At 44.1% G+C, this 24,265-nt stretch overlaps 1 protein-coding gene across 3 annotated transcripts in view; it reads left to right on the forward strand.

Annotated features, from left to right (window-relative positions):
- The window catches only part of ATP8B1 (ATPase phospholipid transporting 8B1), a 110,555-nt gene that overhangs the window by 42,803 nt on the left and 43,487 nt on the right, over nucleotides 1-24,265 (forward strand). For 2 of the 3 annotated variants that reach the window (XM_082354983.1, XM_082354984.1), the window contains exon 2: nucleotides 6,462-6,664. In XM_082354983.1, the coding sequence (XP_082211109.1) occupies nucleotides 6,484-6,664 (181 nt within the window). In that variant the 5' untranslated portion in view covers nucleotides 6,462-6,483. Of the gene's footprint in view, nucleotides 1-6,461; nucleotides 6,665-23,729; nucleotides 23,859-24,265 lie in introns of those variants that run through there. The other variant, XM_082354985.1, reaches the window with a different exon arrangement.

Consider the following 24,265-nt stretch of genomic DNA (forward strand, 5'->3'; position numbering starts at 1 on the left):
ATGATTTGATGTATGTATATATTGTGAAATGATTACTACAGTAAGTTTAGTTAATATCCATCATCTCACATGGTTACAATTTTTTTTGTGTGATGAGAGCTTCTAAGATCTACTCTCTTAGCAACTTTCAACTATACAATACAGTATTGTTAGCTATAGTCACCATGCTGTACGTGTACAAAATTCATTTCCTTAAGGGTTGTTGGACTGAGGACCCCAGTTCCTTGCTGGCTATTGGCCAGATGCCCACTCAGTTTCTTTACATAGGAGGCTCTCCATAGGATAACTACTTCATCAAAGCCAGGAAGGGGTGAGGGGACGAGAGCTGGCTGGCAACAAGGAAGTCACAGCCTCTTATAATCTAATCACACACAAGACACCCCATTCTGTTGGTTAAAAGCAAGGCATTATATATGTATAGCTGATTCACTTTGTTATAAAGCAGAAAGTAACACACCATTGTAAACCAATTATACTCCAATAAAGATGTTTAAAAAAAAAAAAAAAAAGCAAGGCATTATGTCCAGTCCATTCTCATGGGGAGGGGATTACACAAGAGCATGAACACCAGGTGGTGGGATCATTGGAGGCATCTTAGATTCTGCCTGCCAGAGTTGTAATTTATTTATTTATTTATTTATTTATTTATTTATTTTTGGCTGTGCTGGGTCTTCGTCACGGCATGCAGGCTTCTCTGTAGTTGCAGCATGCGGACTTCTCTAGTTGTGGTGTGTGGGCTCCAGAGTGCGTGGGCTCAGTAGTTGTAGCACGAGGGCTCTCTAGTTGTGGCACGCGGGCTCTCTAGCTGTGGCACGCGGGCTTCGTTGCCCTGCGGCATGTGGGATCTTAGTACCCCGACCAGGGATTGAACCTGCATCCCCTGCATTGGAAGGCAGATTCTTACCCACTGGATCACCAGGGAAGTCCCCCAGAGTTGTTAATTTATTATATTTAGTATGGAACATAGAATTAAAACATGCATATATAGCATAGAGCATATAAAAATATAATACACAAATTTATTATATCATGATATATGTATGATATATGTTATGTTAAATATTTTGCATTATCTATAATAATAATAAAAATAGGCAAATGAAATGAGGAAAAATCCATTTCAGAAATACCCTTTCTTGTTGAGGATTTTAAAGAGCCATAAAAAAGATGATGAAGAATGAACAAAAATGAATATTGTGAATCGTACTTCCTGTTTAGGCTGGAGTCATCCTGGACATGAATCAATTTATACCACAAAGATATCATTGATCGGGGACTCTTGGCCTTCCCTAGCCTCTGAGTTGTGTTACGTGTACAGATCAGACCCTAGCAGTGGCAGAACTCAACTTTTTTTATTCCTCTTTTCCCTTCATTTGAATCTAGAAACCTTGTGATAGCAACAAAAGTTTGTGCTTTCATTACTTCTGACTTCAGAGTTTTATTGCAAAGGCGGAAAGGTATTTCTTTGTGCCTGGGTTTCCCTGTTCTCTCTCCTTCAGACCCCCTCCTCCACAAAGGGATTACAGAATTTCATGAATTCATTCACTTCACAAGCATTTCATAGCCAGTTATTTAAAGATGGCAAGTGATAGATGTTAGGGGTTCAAATTTGGAAATCTTGCCATTTACCCCTCCTGTCTTCTGGGGTTTATGACCAAGAGGGCTGAATACTGCAGAAGGCAGGATGGGAAATGAGACCTCTTCTTCCTCCTCCCTTTTTTTAACAGATGAGAAAAATGAGCTTCCAAAATGGTAATAAAGTGGTGAACAGTAGAGCCATGGTTTGAATCCAGACCTGTGTTCTTTCCAATTAATCATGCTGCTTTTCAGCCTGAGCAGGAGCTAAGGACATTTTCCTAAGATCATGTGACCAGGAAAATCCTTGAATGCTAAATCACATTGATGACTTTTTAAAAATCCTGATAAATCTTTTGCTTCCTTGCTCTAATATTTATTCACATTTTTATCCAATGTCGTGATTATAAGCACGTGGATTAATGATGAAATACTGCATTGAACTGTGTATTGGCAGATGCATGACCACAGCTTCCTCACACGAAACGGGAGATGATGGTGTGTTGTTACCTCAGGCATTTGGAATTGTGTGTCTTTTCTAGTTAAACAGCTATGCAGCAGTTGAAATAGTACCATTCCCAATCAATAGGGCAACTGTACGATTTAGGGACATTTCCCCACCACTACACCTGGTAGTTTATTTCACATTCCCAAAGCATGCATGATTTATCTGGGTCAGTGATGATTTTATGTGACCGTGGGCATTTGATATTGACCACTTCTTTTGTTGCTGTCTCTTATTATCTTTTGTTTTAGTTCAGGGGTCAACAGACTTTTTTTCTGTAAAGGGCCAGATGGTAAATATTTTAGCCTCTGAAGCCATCCGGTGTCTATCACAGCTATTCAACTCTTCTATTGTGCAAAATCAGCCATAAACAGTACATAAAGGAAAGAGCAAGGATGTGTTCTAATAAAACTTTATTTACAAAAACAGATGGTTGGCCAAATCTGGCCCTCGGGCTGTAATTTGCTGACTCCTGTCTAGACTGTAAGTCTCCAAAGGACAGAGTCAAAAGTGCCTCCTGTGTGGTTTCTGGAGAGGCCTCTCTCCTTGGCCACCATCTTGCACCATCCCCATATGGCCTTTCCTCTATGCATGTGCAGAAAGAGAGAGCTCTTGGGTGGTTTATCCTCTTCTTATAAGGACGTGAGACCCGTCGGATTGGGGCCCCACCCATATAACATTATTTAACCTCAGTCACCTCTTTAAAGGCCCTATCTTCATACACAGTCACATTGAGGGTTAGGGCTTCAATCTTTGAATTTTAGGGGGAGGCAGTTCAGTCCGTAACGCATAGGAAGGATCTAAGCAGGAGAGCGGCATGACTCTGGTGGCCGGGTGGAAGTGGATGGTGGGAAGTCCTGTTAGGCTCCACCTGCAGCGTTTCAGGAGAGAGATGGTGGTGCCTGCATTAGGGTGGTGGCCGTGGAGATGGAGAGGAGGAAATGGGTTGGAGGTATGTGTTTGGGGAGAAAACACAGGCCTTGCTGTGTCCTGGGGCTGTCACACATAATTTACTTACCCGTATCCCTCAATAACCTGGACGATGGTTTGGTTCCCAGTGCCTACGGTAGCAGTCTGTGCCAAGCAGGTGCTCAGTGGAGGTTGAATAAACGCACGGGTGTCTGTGACGTGCTGGAGTGACGGGAAGAGACATTACAAAGTTTCCAAATCCATGTATGTAGTGCCTGCTTTACAGAGATCATGGTTTAGACCTGGAAAGCTGCTTTATGTCACCTAGGGCTTCCAAGAAATGATTTCTAGCTAACTTTTCTTTGGTAGCCTAAGATGGCAGAGCTAAACTATTCCATGAGTGTCTGCATTACACTCACATACATACAGCAAAGAACTTCCTGCTCAGCTTAGAGGTCCCCACCCAGCCTTCCAAGTCAGCCGCCCAGCTCCGGCCTGTGGCATGTGTTCGGCTGGTGAGTTGGTTGATTGTGCAGTGGTTTGCTTTCTTTGGATCCCATGCTTGTGGTTGTCAAATCTATTCCTTTTTGTTTGTCTCCTCCTTCAACCTCGAAGGACTGGATTCGGACTGGATTCCATCTTCCATCTTTTTTTTTTTTTTGGCTGTGCCATGTGGCTTGTGGGATTTTAGTTCCCTGACCAGAGATCGAACCCAGGCCTTCGGCAGTGAGAGCACGGAGTCCTAACCGCTGGACCGCCACGGAATTCCCTGGATCCAATTTTTAAATTATTTATTTATTTATTTATTTATTTATTTATTTATTTATTTATTTATTATTTATTTATGGCTGCATTGGGTCTTCGTTGCTGCGTGCGGGCTTTCTCTAGTTGCAGCGAGTAGGGGCTACTCTTCGTTGTGGTGCGCGGTCTTCTCCTTTTGGTGGGTTCTCTTGTTGCGGAGCATGGGCTCTAGGTGCGTGGGCTCAGTAGTCGTGGCTCGCGGGCTCTAGAGCACAGGCTCAGTAGTTGTGATGCACGGGCTTAGTTGCTCCACGGCATGTGGAATCTTCCTGGACCAGGGCTCGAACCCATGTCCCCTGCATTGGCAGGTGGGTTCTTAACCACTGCCACCAGGGAAGTCCCCCTGGGTCCAACTTTAACATGGGAAATAAGCATGGAGACGCTTGGCAATAATGATAACGAAATGATCACTTACAAAATGTTTCTACAGAATGCAGTTAATGCCACTGACCTGGATACTTAAAAATGGTTAAAATGGTAAATTTAGTTGTGTATATGTACTACAATAAAGAAACTTTCTCTATGATGCTTTCAGACTTTTCAGTATGTTCTGTGCCCCTGTAATGGAGAGGTTAGATCCTAACTCTGCCACAGCTGAGCCTCAGTCTCCTTATCTGAAAGATGGGTAGATAACATCTCCCTCACAGGGTTTTCCTGCTTGACAGACAGTAGGTGCTCAATAAATGGTCACCACTTTTATTATGTTTGTTTTGAAAAATTTCTGGTGAAACTCTGCCTTTGAGAGTTTGGGAATTTTTTAAGGAGTATATTAAAATATTAGCTAAAGCATAAAACCACAAGTAGGGCCAATTAAACACATGTAAAATCCCAAGAAATAGTCATTTACTAACCCGCAGAAAATTGGGAGAGAGGAAAAATGTTTTACTTGGCAATTAAAGGTTTTAACTGTGAATATGCCTGTGCTTAAGTATAACCATATTTTGTAATAGTCTAATATTTTACTTCCCAGTGAGGGGCAGATGCATTTTAGAAGTGATTTTTGGAGATGGAAAAGGCAACAGGGATAGATTCCCCACACCGTTCCATTTGTTATTATAAAACACAGTTTTTCTAATTATGGAAATAATTGTTAACAGTAACAGCAACTGACGTTTGAGTACTTTCTAGGCTAAATACCAAATCGAGCACTTTACGTGCATCGTCTCACTGAGACTCATGCATGGCAATTGTTGAAATTTTGGAAAATGAATAAATGTCTGCGAATAACTGGGACTATTCTGTACATGTGGATTGTTAACTCACCTTTCAACTAAATGGGTTTGGATTTTTGCAATGTCATTTAAAACTTGTCCCACCGTGATCTAAATCGTTTTGCGCTGTCCCATTGTGTGAGGATGCCACAATTTATTTATATAGTTGCTAATCATTGGCTATCCACGTTGCTTCTGGGTTTTGTTTTAAATAATATTGGACAAATTCCTCACATAAGTATTTGAACATTTCCTAGATGTACACCTATGGTTATAAAAATTTAGATGTTCAAGGTGCTAGATTTGGTATAAAGCATGCAGCCAGCTAAATAGTTCCACTCAAGGCAACTAACACTTGATGAAAATATCTAACAAACTGTAACGTAAACGTAGAATATAAAAGATGTCTCCTTGGAAAGCAATTGCTCTTGCTTCAAAATTTCAGTAATTGTTGTACAAGTTATCCAACGTTGCAAAGGTTTGGTTTTCTCCTCTATAGAGTACGAATAACAATACCACCTTCACTAGGGTGATATAGGACGTTTCAAGGAGCCAATGTTTATAAAGCATTTCATGCGGAGCCCCACACGCAGTTAACACTAAATAAACGTGAGCTGCCTTTATTAATGATATTGAGTACATGTTGGTATGAAGCTTATGTAAATAATGCCAGGCTGTATGTCTGTCCTCACAAAGCCTGGGGTATTAGTGTAAATATTTTCCTAATATAAATATAACTGAGGTTGTACTTGGCACTTATAAAGCATCACTTTATACAGTGGTGTATACACAAACACAAATTTTAAATATAGGGAGTGGGTGGTGGCAGTTAGGCAGTAGGCTAGGATGTGCTTTCAAGAAGTCATTAGTAAAGTTTGAGGACCTAAGCTTGTATTTAAATGCATCGCAGAGTAAAAGCTCAGAATATTAGCGTTAGCAGAAACCAGGTATCTTAGGACAGTGGTTTTCAAATTTTGCCAGCAATCCACAATTTCCAAAAGAAATTCATTTCCATTAAGACCCACAATGCAAATAAATGCATATATGTATCTGTTTTGTAAAACTGTTCCCCAAACAGTACTAACTCTTTTTATGCGTGCTGTACTCTGATATTTTAAAATCTGTTTCACTTTATTTTAATGTTGGTTGTGAACCAATTAAATTAATTTTGCTGGGTAGAGACCCACGATTTGAAACACAACCTTAAAGCCTGTATACCCTTAAAAAAAAAGTTTGCAGCTACATTACTGTTGTAAATTCTCACCCAAGCATTTAATCAGTAATGAATGGTTTTGTTGTTATTTGCATGATCATTTGAACTTTGGGATCATTATTCAGGCATATTTCCATGTTAGTAAGTCAGGTTCTGTTAAAAGCATTGTGACCGAATGCAGGCAGAATTCAACCAAAAACTGGGTATGAGTCATGTTTCACTCTGGTTTCCCTTTCTTTTAAACCAGGTAGTTCCAATTTGCCAGCAGAATGAATACAGAAAGAGACTCAGAAACGACGTTTGAGGAGGATTCTCAGCCTAATGACGAAGTGGTCCCTTACAGTGATGATGAAACAGAAGATGAACTTGAAGACCGGGAGCGTGCGGTGGAACCAGAGCAGAATCGAGTTAACAGAGAAGCAGAGGAAAACCGGGAGCCATTCAAAAAAGGTAACACTCTGGGACCTGGAAATGAGGTACTTGTCCGTCCTCACAAGGGCAGTGGCAACAGGTGCAAAGTACGGATGGTCCAGGAGGCATCTTCCTTCTCTTAGCTTCAGATGAAACTTGAAGCGCTTGGAAAAGTACACATTGTCCTCGGTGTGGTAGGGCCGGTGGACCATAGTGACAAGTTCTGCAGAGAAAATAGGTCTTGCTTCGTGCCTATAAATTTAGAAGGAAGCTGAGTGTGGAAGAATTTGCTTGTTACCACACCCAAGAACCTTGGAGTCACCATACCTTTGTTTCAGTCATTTGTGAATATAAAAGGGTTTTGACTCTCCAGTTAAAAAAAAAAAAAAAAAAAAAAATTTATGGGTCTCCGGTTGCCCCAAGGAGCCTGAGATGCAGGAAACTGTGCTCCCTGCCTAGAATCAGGGCAGCTTCAAGGCAGAGTCTAGACCACGGATTGGCAAACGTTTTCTGTCAGGGGCCAGGTAGTAAATATTTCAGGCTTCGTGAGTCATACAGTCTCTGTCAAAACTACTCAGCGTTACTGATGTTTCTTGAAAATGGCCATAGACAGTCTGTCATTTAGGGTAACAGAACGTAGCTGACTTTTATGATTTTGCTTTTTCCCTTGTGGCTTTTCTATTTCATTTCCTGCTGGTTCTCCCACCCCGGCAAACACATGTGTTCTTTTTTTCCTTTGCTCCATGAGTAAGCTGATCCTTTTCTCTTTAGACCCCAGATCTGCTCCAGATTTCAGGTGGAAAATGTTCTCCTCCACGGTCCCTTGCATTCCAGCTAAATAACTTCAGTTTCCCATTCACAGAAATCTCCAGGAAATTGTTCTATTTCTGAATATTTCTCCACATGCACCTCTCCCCAGCCTCAATCAGAATAACCTCTGGTTTTATCTGGTTTCCCCAGAGCCTCTGTCATTGCCGATCTGCCCTTCCAGGCCTGCCAGAAGCCTGCTTTCCTTATGTCACTCCCTGCCCGTCTCTCCCTCCAGGATTCTGCTGCCTGTTAAGCTGTTTGTGTTTTTTTTTTTTCCCCAACAGGTTTCACCTGTAGAAAAAGTGACAAAGCCTGAAATCCCACTTACGTAATGATTCCTCCTGCTCTCTGGTCAGATGGTGCCTGTCTTCTGCCCTTCTGTGTGGGGACGTGCATGTGCCACAAGGGCCCCCTCCCACCTCAGGCTCCAAAACCTGGGAAGGCCATTGTCTCAAGTCTATTGTTTTCCCATCCTCAGCTTTCCATAGCAAACATTTAGAATTATCAGATCTTACTGCGGATTTCTGGCTGTAATGTTCAGCTATTGCGTATAAGTGCTTTCTGCCTTGAAGCAGCAGGCACTAAAATCACGATAATCGAGCTACGGTGCAGCGGAATCACTGCCAATCTGAACAGGAATGTGGCGTCTGTCATAACACGTCCAGACTGGATATTGTTCAGGCTGAAGTAGCCTGACGAGTTAGAACGGGGAGTTCTAGTTGATCGCCCAAATAGTACATCATGTGTTTCTTCCTCATTCCTTCTCCCACCGTGCTTCTAAGTTTCATATCCCTACCGTATGTGGGTATCTGATGAGCTGGCAGGGAATTGGCTCTGCAGTTCTCTAGGGGTGAACTTTGCTGTTGGTGCTCGGTGCCATGTCATCAGATGTGTGGCCCGGGACAAGGCAAAGGGATGGGGTTGGGTGCCTTCGGAAATGTCAAAGGGGCACGTAGTGGGCGGAAACTCTCACCTCTGTTTTTTTCCAAATCTGCCTTCACATTCTGCTGCCCCGGGCTCTTTCTGATCGTTCAGTTCACAGGTCATATTTCTTGTAGATTTCTACCCCCAGATCACAGGCACTGAGGGAGCTCGGACTTGATCTTGGCTCTTCAGAGTCTTTTCCAGTGGGGGCTTATATTTCTAGGGGAATTCGGTGTTTTTCAAAAACCCTTGTCAAGTGACTTTGCCTGTGACTTTAAAAAACATTATTATCATTATTATTAATTTCTTTTTGGCCTTGCCGCGCGGCTTGCGGAATCTTAGTTCCCCGACCAGGGATTGAACACAGGCTCCAGCAGTGAACGTGCCGAGTCCTAACCCCTGGATCGCCCGGGAATTCCAAAAACGTATTACTGTTCTAACACCTCTGTGTGCCCTTTCCAAACACAGAGAGGGCATTTATTAAGTGCTAGACCTCTTTACTTCCGTTCCCTCGTCTGCCCTGCGTCCCCTATGGCCACTCTGCTTCCTCTCCCCGGCCTCCTCTCTCCCTTCCTCCCTTCTGTCTCTGCATCCCTCTTTCCCCCTCTTTTAATTTTTCTCCCATATTCTCACTTGGGCATTTTCCCAGTGAAGGTCAGTGTCACTCTGACTTTCCTTTTTAACTATAATCTGTCTGTCTTGACATTTTACGTGAAGGACAATTTTCTTCAAAGGATTCACTTCTTTAGAACGCTGGAGCGTGAGTCACTCTGCAAAGTACCATCCAGTTGAGTGACACCGGGGACCCAGGCCTATTACAGCAGAGCAATGTCTAAAAATGTGTGAACCATGTTCATTTTTTTAACCATATCTTTTTTTTTTTTTTTTTTTGGGGGCCACATTGGGTCTTCGTTGCAGTGCACGGGCTTCTCATTGCGGTGGCTTCTCTTGTTGCGGAGCACGGGCTCTAGGCGCCCGGGCTTCAGTAGTTGCGGCGCACGGGCTTAGTTGCTCCGCGGCATGTGGGATCTTCCCAGACCAGGGCTCGAACCTGCGTCCTCTACATTGGCAAGCCGATTCTTAACCACTGCACCACCAGGGAAGTCCTTTAACCCGATCTTAGTGCAGAAAATTGGTTTTCTTTTTTTTTTAAAAGATGCTTTAGCCCCACTGAGCTTTAGTCAGCGAGTGTTTTGAGAGGCCATTGCAAGTGCTTTTCAGTGGAAGGACGTTTGTTGTGTGCTGTGAGAATCGAGAACGGGTGTTAGCCTGCTGTTAGAATGTGCCGTGAAGGAAGAAAGAAGCCCACAGATTTTACTAAAGTACCTTTACCCTTGGTTTCCTTTGAGCAACTGTTGACAAAAACGAGTGGGAATGTTTCCATCTGATGGAATGAACATTCTTGTTTCCTGAACACACAAGAACGGTATATCCCAGAATGTGTTCTGAGAAACCCTAGTTCTGCCAGATATTCCCAGACACAAAGATTCTGTGGTCCCTGAGACCAGAAACTCAGAATTCTTTATCCTTTTCTTGGAGTTTAAGGTTGTCCATTAGCATAAAATGATGCAAGAACGTTTAGACTTTAAAGAAGCCAGTTTAATTTTATTTAGCCACAGGTTCCTAAAATTCCTTGACTCTAGAATTCCTTGACTCTAGGTGGTTTTTTGGTTTGTTTGTGTAGCTTACCCCTCCACCATCCTGGTGTCCCCAGGTCAACTCCTTGGGTAATTCTATGCCAGTCAGGAACCAGCTTAGAGGTGAAGTCCTTGGGAATCAATAAGCGCTCTGCATTAGGGCGCCTTGGCTCGCTCTCGTGAGCCTGCGGATGGAATGAGAAAGCTGTGTCCTGCCTTGTTGGCAGTGTTGCTTTGTCAGTTAACTCTTCCCTCCTTCCGCGCTGGCTGGCTTACAAATACACTCACCGCTTCCCTGTCCTACAGCAAACTCTTACCTGAATCCTGCTTTCTGCCTCTGTCTGCTGTCCTGTCTCCTGTTCTCATGACCAAGCTTCTGAAAACCCATTTCTCTACCATCGCATCCACCCGTTCCCCCGGTCCTTCCCCTCCGTGGGCTGCCCCACCTCCCTGTGGGACACATTTTCTTAAAGATCACCAAGAACCCCAGTGCCAAGTCCAGTGAGCTTTTTGTCAACCATTCTCTTCCTACCTCTGTTTGCTCTGAAGCGCTTGACCTTTTTGAAAGTCTCTCCTTCGGGAAACGCTGGCCACCCTGGCAGGTGATGACACCTTCTTGTCTCAGCACTCCTCCTGTTTCTCCTTCCTTCTGGCTACTCTTCCTTCCACCCTTAAAATGTTCCCATTCCGGGTCATCCTTTGTTCTCTGTCTACAGGCCTGCCTTTGGCAAGCTAATCCCCTTTAATCCGCTTCATGTACCGCATCTCTGTACATGACCCTGAGAGGCAGTGTGCACGGTGGTGAAGAGGGAGGATGCCGGGCACGGGCTGTGTGGATTTCAGCCTTGGCTTCACCACTTTCTAGCTGTGTAACCTTGAGGAAAGGACTTCCTCTCTCTCTACCTCAGTGTCCCCATCTGTAAAATGGACATGATATGAGTACCTACTTCATTGGGTGGTTGTGAGGATTAAGTCAGAAAATAAATGTAAAGGAATGAGAACAGTTTCAGGCATGCAGTAAATACTCAATAAATATTAGCTGTTATCACCCCCACCCATCATCTCCTCTCTCATCTTTCCATCATCAGATCTTCTTCTTGACCCTTCCACTTCCTTTTGGGATATTCAGATTCTCCTGGACCACCCCCCAGGCTGAAGCTGCTGAGTCACTCATTTTAATGGATCCTTCCATCCCCACATCTAAGCACAATGAGTGGGTGGATGGATGGAGAGGTGGATGGGCTGAAGAACAGTTGATTTCCCAGCGATGAGTTTACCCACATATTTAAGGAAACTTCCGGTGATTTAGTGCCATCCCTGCCTCTGCCATCTTATAAACCTTTCCTGTTAGTACAAGCTTCTCCAGCCTTCTCTTTTTTTTTTTTTGCACATCTGTGGACAGTTATGCTGACCCCACCACCCTCAAGCTTTCCTAGGCTCCAGTGGGTTCTCAGATAAAACCTTAGACTGGGTCTCCGATAGTTCAGCGTACCTGCCGGGGGGGCAAGGCATAAGAGTCTTCAGACAGAGAAGACAGAGAGCTGTAGTTATGGAAAAGTCCACCCACGCCACACGCAAAGCGACAGGGACAAAGCTAAAGGTTGCAAAAATAGTCTCGCTCATGCAGTGACTTGGTCTTTTAATGGATTGACCTGTGGTTCCGCTCCAAGAGCTGTGACAAAAGAGTCTGCCCTGGATGGGGGTCAGGGAAAGCTTCCTTGTGGAAAGGCATGCCCGTGCTGTCAAGTGACAGACGAAGAAGAGTTAATTAGGGGCGGGGAGAGGAAGGAACCTCCCGAATAGGGGACCACATCCAGAGGCTCTGTGGCAGGAGGGAGGGTGGCATGCCTGCGGCACGTGGAGGAGCTGGGATTCAGCCTGGGGGAATAAAGATGCTCTGGGGAGAGGATTAGTGTAATCTCACTCCCCTCCATTTCAGCACCCATCACAGTGTAACTTAGAAACGACTGGTTTCTATTTTATGCTGATTGTACATTACCCATCTTCCAGCTAAACCTGTAAGTGCTCCAAGGACCAAGGTCCAATCTGTCTTATTCTGAGCCAGTGTCAGGGCAGCAGGCTTGGGGGGCATTTGTCGTAGAGGCTTGGTGGGTGTTTGTGACTGACAGCATCGGAGGCTTCAACAGAGGTATGAATAGGGAACCAGGTGAGCGCTTCAGAGGCCTTCCCTGGTCAAGGAAGGCTTCCTGGAGGTGAGGACACCTGCGCTGGGTCCTGAATAAGTGTGAGAGGCAAATTGATCCCCGTGGTCTCAGGACCTACCAGGCCGACGCAGCATGAAGGAAAGCTCCAAGGGGCTGAGAGTTCAGGGAACTTCGAGTCATTCTTGGAGCTCAGTGATGGGGTGGGGCAGTGGCCGTGCTGAAGAGTTTGGCCACTTTCTAGAGGACCTCAGGGAGGCATGCCAGCAGTTTAGGCTGAAGAGAACGCAGCTGAGAGTGCAGCAGCGGTCTCCTCCCACCACAGCTGCTCCGTAGCTATGTTTCCTCCTCTCAGTCCAACCTCCATGGTGGCAAAAGACGGCACTGCACTGGGATCTGATTCCATCTCCTTTCCTTGGCGGCTCAGGCCCGAGTGATTGGGCCCCATCTCCCTCTCCCGACCGAGCTGGCTGGCTGCCTGCAGCTTGCAGGCTTATTCACGCGTTCCGTTCACCCTGTTCTACGCTCAGTTCCTGGTTCAGACAAGTCTTTCCCTCCTCCACTACTTTCCATCCACTCTTCCCAACGACCAGAGCAGCCCCCTTCTCTGTGGCCGTCTCCTTCTCACCCTTCAGGGCTTGATATAGGCATCACTTCCTTAAAGAGGCCTTCTCTGACCCCCAGCCCCAGCCTGGAGCAGACCCCTGTTGTCTGGTCTCAGAGCCCCTTGCACTTTTCTTCATACCCCTGTGGGCATTAATGATTATGTCCTTGGATGACTGTGTGAAGTAGGGATGAAGCTTCCCCAGTAGACGGTTGGCTTCATGAGAATTGAGGCCATATCTGTTCCATCAGAGCACGTAATAGACACGCAATAAATATACACTGGGTACATACATTTGTTTAGAAAGCCTACGTTGGCCGCAGTGGGGAGAAGGGAGTAGATAATAATCCAAGTGAGGATCAAAACCAAGATGGCCAGGACGCAGAGAAGGGGACAGATCATGACATATGTTAGGGATTTGACATTCACACATCCCATTAGATGGGAGCGTCAAGGGAAAAGGATGCCTGAGGAATAATTTCTGGCTTAGCTGCCCACCCCACCCTCCCGTACGCCCAGTGGATATTCCAGTTATCTATTGCTACATAAAACACAATCTCAACTTATTGGCATAAAATGACCATTTCACGATGTTCACAGATTCTGTGAGTCAGGAATTCAGATAGGACACAGCAGAGACGACTTGTTTCTGCTCTAGGATATCTGGGCCCTCAGCTATGGAGATGAACAGCTGAGGTGACTGGGGCCTGGAATCATCTGGAAGCTTCTTTACTCCTATATCTGGCATCTGAGCTGGTAACTCAAAAGCTCAACTGGGTCTTTCAGTGGGAGCACCTCCGCGTGGCTGGGCTTCTCCCAGCATAACGCTGGGCTGCCATGGGAGCATTCTAGAGGGACCACATGGAGAACCAGTGGCCCAAGACATCAGAGTAGAAGCTGGTCACAGAATTCATGCAGCATCCCTTGTGCTACCTGCTCTTGGTTACAGAAGAGTCACTGAGGCCAGCCTTGATTCAAGGGAAAGGAAATTAGACACCTCTTCTTGATGGAGGCGTAACAAGGTCACGTTGCAGGATTGGAGATACTGTTGCAGCTGCCTTTAGAAGGTGCCTTCTGCTTCAGTGGATAACAGAGCTGTTTGTGGGCATAAGTAGTGGTGGGGGGAGCCCCTTGTAGGTCAAGGAGAGGGTTGTTGTTTTGCACTTGACCAGTTTTGGATATTTGTAGGAATTCCATTTGTGTTGCTGGGTAGCTGGCAGCTTAGAAATATAGGATAAAGTGGTAAGAAATGACCAAGAATGGTGCAGCATTTTCCCTGGGAACTGTTAGAATTTAAAATTCTTAAGCACGCGGTAATAGCACTGAACTTTAGTTCCCAGACTGTGTATTCTTAGGGAGAGGTGAGTTCAGTTTTAGGAGAGGAGCCCCTCCAGTGAGCATCTGCCCCCACCCCCTCCATAAGCACACAGGCACCCCCCGACCCTGGGCTCCTGGAGTACACACTCACCCAGTTTGCATACCGTCTGTGCTTGTGAAGTTAGCAAAGACATGTGACTAATGTCCAGGAGAACTGAATAATTCTGATTCTACAACTTTGGAATTGGAGATGATTCAGACAGAGGCTTTAGTGTCATTTATCTTTGTTTTTGTTTTTTGTTGAAAGCCAAATAATACTGTGAGCAAGATCGTGCAGGCGATGCTAAACCACTTGCAGAACCGCTTCTAGGCACCTCTGGAGCACATGCCTGCGAGCAGCTGGCAGGCTAGGCACGCACATCTCTCGCTCCATGAGAGGTCATCCCCGAAGACCTGTCTTCTTGACGGGGTTGGGTGGCTCTCTGTGCTTGAAAATATAAAACTGCATTTGTTTAAAAAATCTTTTCCAACTCAGAATTTCATTGATCAAAATTCTGTTCAGGGGCAAAATGATCATTGGTCGACAGTATTTAAGGTGGAATGTTAAATCGTTAAGGCTTAAAGATATCACCACAAGAGCATCAGAACACAGAGAGGAAGTTCTCTCTTACAACATAAATTCGGACCAGATGTGGCATCAACAAAACAAGGGCAGCTAGATCCCTGATGAAAGTGATATCTTCAGATAAAAAGACAGAATTAAGGGAGTTGATCTTTAGAGCATCCAAGAATTTTTATCTGGAATCAAAAAACAGATTAAGCTAGTCCATTAAAATATGGAAATCCTAGGAAATCCAGGAAACATGCTGAGGAGCTATGTTTTCCACTTAATTTGATGCATTTTGAATTTTTGACCCACACCCCATGTGGAGATTCTACTTTGGCTACTTATTTTCTTTCTCTAATCAGCCATAAATTTCCTTCCACTACAGCAGCCTTAAGAACACCACAGGAACTGGTGGCTTGTAAACTAAAGGCTGTGTGGGGTGTTCCCGGCTGAGTGATTTGTAATGACGGAGGGGGTGGTGAGACTGCATTGTCTCACTTTATAGAACTTGCTTTTGAGCAGTGTCATTTATGACTGAACCTCAAGTGAGAAGCTCTTGCTCATGGACACCCAACTCAGCTATTGCTTTCCTGGTGCCACTTTGGAACCTGAGTCTCTAAAGTAGGTGTTTAATGATAGAAGTCACCTTAGGAGGACACTAACTAGGGTTTTTTTTAATATAGATATAAATTTATTTATTATTTTTGGGTGCATTGGGTCTTCGTTGCTGGGTGTGGACTTTCTCTAGTTGCGGCGAGCGGGGGCTACTCTTCATTGCAGTGTGCTGGCTTCTCACTGCGGTGGCTTCTCTTGTTGCGGAGCACAGGCTCTAGGCACGCGGGCTTCAGTAGTTGTGGTGTGCGGGCTCAGTAGTTGTGGCTCGCGGGCTTAGTTGCTCCACAGCATGTGGGATCTTCCTGGACCAGGGATTGAACCCGCATCCCCTGCATCAGCAGGCGGATTCTTAACCACTGTGCCACCAGGGAAGTCCCTAACTCTAGGGGGTTTTAATCCTGCTGATGCATTAGAATCACGTGGGGAGCTTTTAAAACTCCATAGGTGCCTGGACCCAGCCCCTGGAGGTGCTGATAGAGTAGGTCTGGAGTGAGGCAAGGGGAGAATTCCACCAGGTTCAACCTCACATTACAGAATAGTCCATCGCATCCGCTAGTGCACCTCGTCAAGCAAGGTCTACCAGTTGGCCTCACGAGGGTTCTGATTAAATGCAGAACCTTGGGCTCTTCCCAGATCAGCCAATCAGAATCTCTTAACAAAGACCCCAGGTGATTAGTAGGCACATTCAAGTTTGGAAAGCACCATGAGAATAAAGATTCTCAATGAGGAGAGGGGCATTTATTTCAAAATCTAAAGTCCTGCCTTGCTCATACCCTGCAATGTATTGCTTCAGTGACAAGGTGTACTGTAAGGAGGGTTTGTCACCCTCAGATGGATGTGATGGAGGCAGGAGAAAGGCTGGGAAATGCTGCTCTTGAACAGTGGATAGCAACTCGCCTGCAGATTAGGGTCACCTGAGACCTTTGCTGGGTTCACCCCAGTCTAATGCAAAAATCCCTGGGGGTGGAGCCCTGAGCATCCGGATAAAAGCCCGGATTCCAGTAGAATCAAGAGCAACTCATCCCATGTCAAGGTGCATAGGAATTCATTGGGGATCTTGTTAAAATGCCCTTCTGGTGCCAGGTCTGGAGCATGGCCTGAAATTGCGCATTTCTAACCGGATGTCAGGTGATACGCCTGGTCCACACCTTGCGTAGCAAGTGTGAACAAGAGTGAAGTTGTGTGTTTTTTCTTTTTTTTTCCACAAGCAAACAGCAGCATTTGGCCTTTTGCTTTGCCTTCAGTCTATCAGTTTTTGAGTTTCTTTTTTTCTTTTACTTGGTGGTGGGAATGGGGTGCAACAGAGCTGAATGCTACAAACACCACATAATCAAGCAGATAAACTCGATAAAATCTTGACTCTAGTCTCTTACCTGCCCATACTTAGTGCCTTTCCCATTTTCTCAAAAGCTTTTCAAACTGTCACCACTCTCCGGAGGGTGCTTCGTAAGTCAAGAAACTCAAAGCTGTTCAAACCTTCATTCATCCTTCTCTGCCCCTCACCTTGGAGCCATCCTGCCTGCTCTACACTCCTCTACCATCAGCCATCCCCTCTCTTCCTGTTTCCTAATGCCCTCTTTCCTGGCCCCTTCAGTCTCCCCCCTCCTAAGAAACACCTCCTAATGAGCCCAACTCCCTTTAGTTTCTCATCCAGAAGAAATGTATTTCAATCAGGTCACCAGTGTGGTTTTGTGATCACCAAATCATTGGGCATCTATGCCCTTTCTTACCGGGCAGCTCGCTACTTGCCCCTCCTGCCGGTGCCCTCTCACTTCTGTTACCCACCATTCTCCTGATTTCTCCCTGAGCCTTGAAGTCTCTTTCACGGCTTCCTCCCCCTCCACCCAGTACTTACATAACTCTCTGCTCTTGGCTCACTGTTCTGCCTCCATACTCCCTTCCTATGTAATCCATTCACTCTCATGATTTCAACTAACGTCTGAGTGTTGAGGACCTTCAAATCTGTATCTTTGACCTGAACCTCAGCCTGGTGTTCCAGCTTGGTTTCTATAGCTCATGGATGGACGTTTCCACCCTTGTGTCCCTTGTGTCCTATGGGGGTCTTCAGTTCACCAGATCTGAAAATGCCTTGTCCCCCCAACTAGATGGATACCTCTTAAGTTCTCTAGCTCATCTGTGGCACCTCTGTTCATCCAGTCACCCAAACTAGGATCCTGGGGTCACTTTTTTCTCATTTTTATTTTATTTTTTTAATTTATATATATTTTTATTGAAATATATAGTTGACTTACAATGTTTCAGATGTACAGCAAAGTGATTCAGATGTATATGTATACATATTATTTTTCAGATTCTTTTCCATTATAAGTTATTACAATACAAGTTATTGAATATGGTTCCCTGTGCTATACAGTTGGTCCTTGTTGGTTATCTATTTTATATATAGTAGTGTGTATCTGTTAATCCCAAATTCCCAATTTATCCCTCTCCCACCTTCCCCCTTTGATAACCACAGGTTTGTCTCTATGTCTGTGAGTCTATTTCTGTCTAGTAAATAAGTTCATTTGTATCATTTTTTTAGATTCCACATTTAAGTGATATCATATGCTGTTTGTCTTTCTCCTGATTTCATTTTTATTCCCCATTCTTTCTCGCCCACATTTAGTCAGCTGTCCTGTAGCTCTTGAATCTGTCTTCTCCCCATTTCTGTCCCCTTAGCCCTGGGTCAGGCTCTCATCAACTCTCCCTTCCATGACTGCAGTTGTCTTCTGCCTTTAGACTTCTTCCCTTCAAATGTATCCTGTGCACTGCTCCTACTGTGACCCGGGCAAACCACGGTCTGGCCGTGCCACTCCCATCCTGAAGCCCCCGGTGGATCTCCCCTGCCCTCTGCTTGCCGTACCAGGCCCCCTCAATCCACTGGCTCTCAGCTCACCTCCTGTCCTTCCTGTGGTCCCCTGACACCCAGCTCTTCACGTGTGAACCCAGGCCAGGCTGTTTTCTGCCTTTGTGCTTTGGCCACTGCTGTTGTATTTATGCCTGGAATGCCCTTCACCCCTCTCCTCTCCCTGTACAGGCATGATTTGGGGGTAGCTTTTAAGAGTCCACTCGAGAGGTACCTCTTCCAAAAAGGTACCTCTTGACGCCACCATAGCCTGGCCGGATTCACTGCTGCTACTTAGAATTCCTGTCCTGCCAAGGGCTTAGCTCTTTCCTTACATTTTCTTCCACATTATACATTGTCTTCACTCCTGTATGTGTTTAGGTATCTCTCCCGCCTACCATGGAGAGACAGTGGGCTCCTCAAGGTAGGGATTGTGTCTGATGGAGAGATGGTTTCCATTGAAATGAGTTCTAGTTCTACCTTATTTTTTGCTTTTTTTTAAATTGAAGTATAGTTGATTTACAGTGTTGTGTTAATTTCTGCTGTACAGCAGTGACTCAGTTACACATACATACGTGTGTGTGTGTGTGTGTATATATATATATATATTTTTTTCTTTTTTGTATCCTTTTCCATTATGGTTTATCTCAGGATACTGAATATAGTTCCCTGTGCTATACAGCAGGACCCTGTTGTTTATCCCTTCTATATGTAATAGTTTGTATCTGCTAACCCCTAGTTCTACCTTATTTTAAATTAGTGGTTCTCAAACTTGAGTGTGCATGCGAATCACCTGGGGAGGCTTGTGAAAACACTTTTTCGGGCCCATGCCTGGAAGTTCTGATATGACAGTTCTGGGGTAGTGCCTGAGAATTGGCATTTTTAACGAGTTCTCAGGCGACGCTGCTGCCACTGGTCTGGAACCCTCACTCTGTGAACCACTGCTACACGACATGTCATGATTACAGCTGACCTGTGTTTTCTCCATCTATATGTTCTAGAGACTATGAGTGTACATAGAGGTAGAGCCTAATCTAGGAAGACCAGAATCCAAGACACCAGGGGGAGGAATTTCATTCACTTTCCCAGGCAGGGTTGATCTCATGATTTGTTAAATCTCACCTGTTCTACCCCTTGTGGCCTGTTGATGGTTCTGGACCCAGTTTAGAATGGAAGGACTCAGCGCATATATAGCTCAGTGACCGATATGCATTCGTGACCTGAGAGAGGTAGAGCCCCTCCTGGCAGCAGGGCTGGATGTGGACAGGACACACTTTTCTCAATACCATCTGCTTCCCCCTCCAACTTGACCCCCTCCAGGTCATGTCCAACCCGAGCCCCCAGGAGAACTTGGCCTGGATCACTGTTGGGTCATTGTTCCTCTCATTCACCTGTTCTGAGTTCTGGCCGTTGTCAGCATCCTGGGCTAGTTCCCTTCTGTCACTACTTTTATTCTCGCCTCTTTTTTGATCTACTTTTCCTATATTTTTGAAATACTGAAAAGTGCATAGAAAACAAATACATAGTTTAACAGATCATTATTAAGGTAGCACATGTGTAAGTACCACCCAGGTCCAGCACAGGAACATTGCTGGGGCTCCTGAAGCCCCACCTGTGTCCGTCCTACCCACCCCTTCCTGCTCCCTCCTCAGAGGTAACCTCCATCCTCATTTTTATAGTAATAACTCCCTTGATTTCCTTTATGGTTTTACCACCTACATGTATATCCCTAAACACTGCAGTTTAGTTTTGCATGTTTTCAAACTTTGTGTATAAATGGAATCAGACACTTGGAATGATTTGGAATGGAATACAGTATGTATTTGTGTGTGTGTGTGTGTGTGTGTGTGTGTGTGTGTGTGTGTGTGTGTATGGCTTTATTCTGAGATATTTTTAAGATTTACTCATTGTTGAATGTAGATGTGGTTTTTACCCGTGACTGCATAGGTTTCCATCTTTTCCTGTATGCTCTTCCCTTGATTTATTCCCACCCACCATCCCACTGCCTTTAGATAAAATATTAAACATAATGGCATAATGACCATAAGAAAGTCAAGCAACTTACGTATTTGATTTATATGTAAACCTATAAAGGGAAGGAATTGAACTGCAAACATATTTTTTTCCAAAGGTAATACGTGCACATAGAGCTGATGGTAAAAGGGTGCAGAATGAAAATGAAGTCTCCCTCCCTGCCTCTTCTGTGTCTCAGCCATGCAATTTCCTTTCCCAGAAAGAAGCCGCTGTTACCAATTTCTCATATGTCCTTCCGGAGATATACACACACTCCTTGCACAAAGAATACTTACAAACATGAGCCCTTATATACCCATAGATACACATACACATAATCACATGTGTGCAAGTGTGTGTGCATGCATGCATTCCTATTGTGCATTCATCCTGTATGTCACATGGCTGAAAGCATGGTAGATACTCCCTGCTTTTATCACTTAGTGTAATTTGAAGATCTTCCCTATCAGTACACATAAAGGTACCTCATTCTTTTTTGCAGACCACATAGGCTTTCACTGTGTGGATGTTTAGCCAGCTGCTCTTGGTGGTATTTAGGTTGTTTCTAATCTTTCTGATAAACAGGGATGCATTGAATAGCCCTGAGATACATTGTTTCTTTATCCAAGAGTATATATACACTCACTCAGCGCACGTGTGTCTGTGTTAAAGTTTGATAGATATGGCCAAATTGCTCTCCGCAGAGACCACCTAAGAGGGCCTGTTTATTTTGCCATTATAGGATAAAAAATGGGTACGTAACTGAAGAATTGTACTTCTTTTTTGATGAACTTGAGTATCTTTTCACGTATTTAAGAGCCATTGAATTTCCCTGTGTATGAACGGTCTATTTGTCCTTTACCCATTTTTCTCTTGGGTTGTTTGTTTTTTTCCTTTCTGACACTAAACTTTTGATTGTTTAACTCTGCTAGTTTGCTGCAGCTTGTACCAACCAATGCAACTTTTTGGTTGCAGAGTTGTCTATAAATCAAGAGTTCAGAATCAGCTCTGAGAGGATGAGAGGCCAGGTGAAGCTGACTTTCTTTGCTGGATGGTGATGATCAAAGGACTTGGTGACCCTGGGAAAACCCAATATCATGTAGCCATATTTACACGCATTAAATACACGTTTACCTGATGATTTTTGAGCCACAGCTGGCTGATGGTAAATGCAACATGCATTGATGATTTTATTAGGCACAACCTTTGTTAGCTGATTTCTCTCTAGCTTTTAACCAAAGGGTCATATGGTGAAGGTGAATTTTTTGCTGGTTAGTGTATTACTTCTTCTCTTTTCTTGGTCAATATTTCCATTCTAGAAAATGGGGCAAGATTCCTACTTTTTCTATAAATTAGCCTTGTGGTCCAAGTGTCTAGTAAGGTTCTCTGTTTTAATTGGGTACCTGGTAAATGTTTGATCAAAACCACAAATTTCCAAGTGTCATTTTGCTACCTTCCTAAAGGCATGTGCTTTAGCACAGCATTTCTCAAACCATATTAATAGGTGTTCTGTGATTGTTAAAAATGTGCCTGTGGTCACATTAACTTTGAAAAGATTGAATTAAATAAAATTAAATGTTTCTTTACTACCGGACTTCTCAGAGCCTTTAATACACCAGTGGGTCTATTGAATATCCAAGGGAGGGATGTAGGATGCTGTGTTTTGCAAATGTATTTGACCACAGAAGACGTTTCACTTTCTTTATGGTCTCTGATTGAAATATTCCTCAAGCAATTAGTGTGAAACTCAAGAAAGTATCAGGAAAAGGAATCAATTTCTTTGCCTGCTGATTTGTCTGAATTAGGCCAAACAAGGAACCTTGTTAGAAATAGGGTTATTGATTACTTGACTGCAATCATATTTCTGAAATTAACTACAAATGCTCCTGTGGTTAAGCTCAGTATATTGTAGACGAAGACACTAGGTACTTTCTCCAAGCTCCCCAACGTGTTATTCAAACTGTAAAATTAAGAGACCCAGGTCATTTCTAGCAGACCCTTCACTGCCCCTACTTGAGGTCAGATACTACCCTCTATCTGAGGCATCCAGTTCAAACTGGGCTGGGGAATGAGGGGGTTGTGCTGAGACAGAGGAACCACTGTCTGGAGGAGTTAATTATGAAGCAAATTTAAAGAGCCACCAGGGGGACGAAGAATCCAACTCATTAACAGGGCAGCTTATTCTTTCCTCTTGAGCATTTCTGAGATTGATTTTATCCCTTCTCATTGGTCTTTTCTCCCTTCTCGAGGAATCTTGTCTATTTTTCTTCTCAACCTTCCTAAATTTTTGAACGGCAGTTCTCAGAGGTATTCTAGAACACTGGTGACCAGAGATGTGTTACAAGTCATCTGGGAGCCAAATTAAACCTTTAAAAATTTGCAAGTTACCATAAAATAGAATGGATTCAAGATTACCCTATAAAATATCTTTTTTTACCTACTTTCATTTCGATCTCCTTTTTCAGTCGAAAGAAATGTTCTGATTGCACACATTCTAACAGCCCTTAGGAGCTGTCGTGCAGTTCCATTAAAATTTTCCCTTTTGATAGTATTGCATGTAAGCTAAAAAGATGCTTAGAACATTTCCATTTGTAATGACATAACAGTTATGATTACCCAATGAATGGCAGTCCAAATGATGCAAGAGAAACTTTCAATAATGGTATAGTGGTTTTTAAAAAGTCATAAGGTTAATTATTTGCTTTCTTCAGTAGTCCGCAACTGTTCCTTTTGCAGTATTATACGTACTTTCTTTGAAGTAGAAGTCTAGAAAATGAATCATTAAAAAATGAAATATGTTTTTTTCTAAAGCATATTTAAATTTTTATAATTGTAGTCATAAGATTAATAATCTTATAATCCTTTACTTGTAAATGTTCTCTAATATAATCCCATCTCCAAAAAGAATGTCTCATGAGTTGTTGATCCCCCTTCTTTGTCAGTAGAAGAAGGAGGAGCTCATCAAGACCTGGTTCATGGGAGTTCCCTGGTGGCCCAGTGGTTAGGATTTGGCGCTTTCACTGCGGCAGCCTGGGTTCAACCCCTGGTCCGGCAACCATCCCACATGCCACACAGTGTAGCCAAAATACAAAAAATAAAATAAAAAAGTTAAAAAAAGAGTAATGTGGGAAAAAATTAAAAACGACACCTGGTTCACCCACTCTCGTGTGTATCACACAAGGGAAGTTCATCTCACATGCATGTTCCAACACACAGTCAGTGGGGGACCTTATGCCAAAAAGGTGCTTCCTGAACTTTTCTTCCTAAGTTATAATATCCTTGTCTTGAGCTTTCATAGCGGTGACAGCTTATGCCTTCCTGTTAGGAGAAGAAGCACAGCCTGATATTAGGTAACAGTGGAAAGGTTGACCCTATACTGATAAGTGACACCCCCCCCGCCAAATTCTGCTCACTAACAAGGCAGTTCTCATGGTGGTTTGTAGCATAAATCACAAAAGAAAGTCCAGTCAGTAGAGCGAGGGGGATGGAGAGGTTGGCTTGGGGGTCAGACTGCCAGACTTTGAATTCTGATTCTCCCCCTGAATCCTGTCTCTGCCTCCGTTTCCTCAGCTGTAAAACTGAGATACTAACTACTTGGCATGATGCCTGGCGCCTACTAAGCACTGAACAAATGTTCCCTTTAGAGCCATACATCATGGGACAGTAGAAGTCAAGAGCAGATGGGCAAAGACAGAACAGGTGGGTGGAAACTTCTTCCCTACAACTGTAGCCTGACTGCCAGGCTAGTCATCTCTAGGTTGGAAGGTCCCTTTGGCTGGAATTTCCGTTAGGAGCTGGACTCCACCATTGAGATGGAAAGGAATCAGGCTAGAGATAAACTATATCTCACTGTTTGTGAACTTTACCTTTCCTGTTCATTCAGAAGGTCGGCAAGCATGTCCTCGGAGGGTCCTTCCAGCCTGTCAGAGGTTTTATGGGAACCTATCGCCTGAGAGTTGTTCCCTCTAGCAACAGAGAAGCCGAGGGCTTTCTAAAGTTCCCTGGAATTTAGAACTGGCGATTGAGTGGTAGATGTGACATTAAGTGCATGGAATGAACTTAGAAAGACAGCAGCAGATGCTGGCCATCAGAATAAAGCCGTGTAC

This window comes from Balaenoptera borealis, assembly GCF_965194805.1.
Source record: "Balaenoptera borealis genome assembly, chromosome: 14".
In the NCBI taxonomy this organism is placed as follows: Eukaryota; Metazoa; Chordata; class Mammalia; order Artiodactyla; family Balaenopteridae; genus Balaenoptera; species Balaenoptera borealis.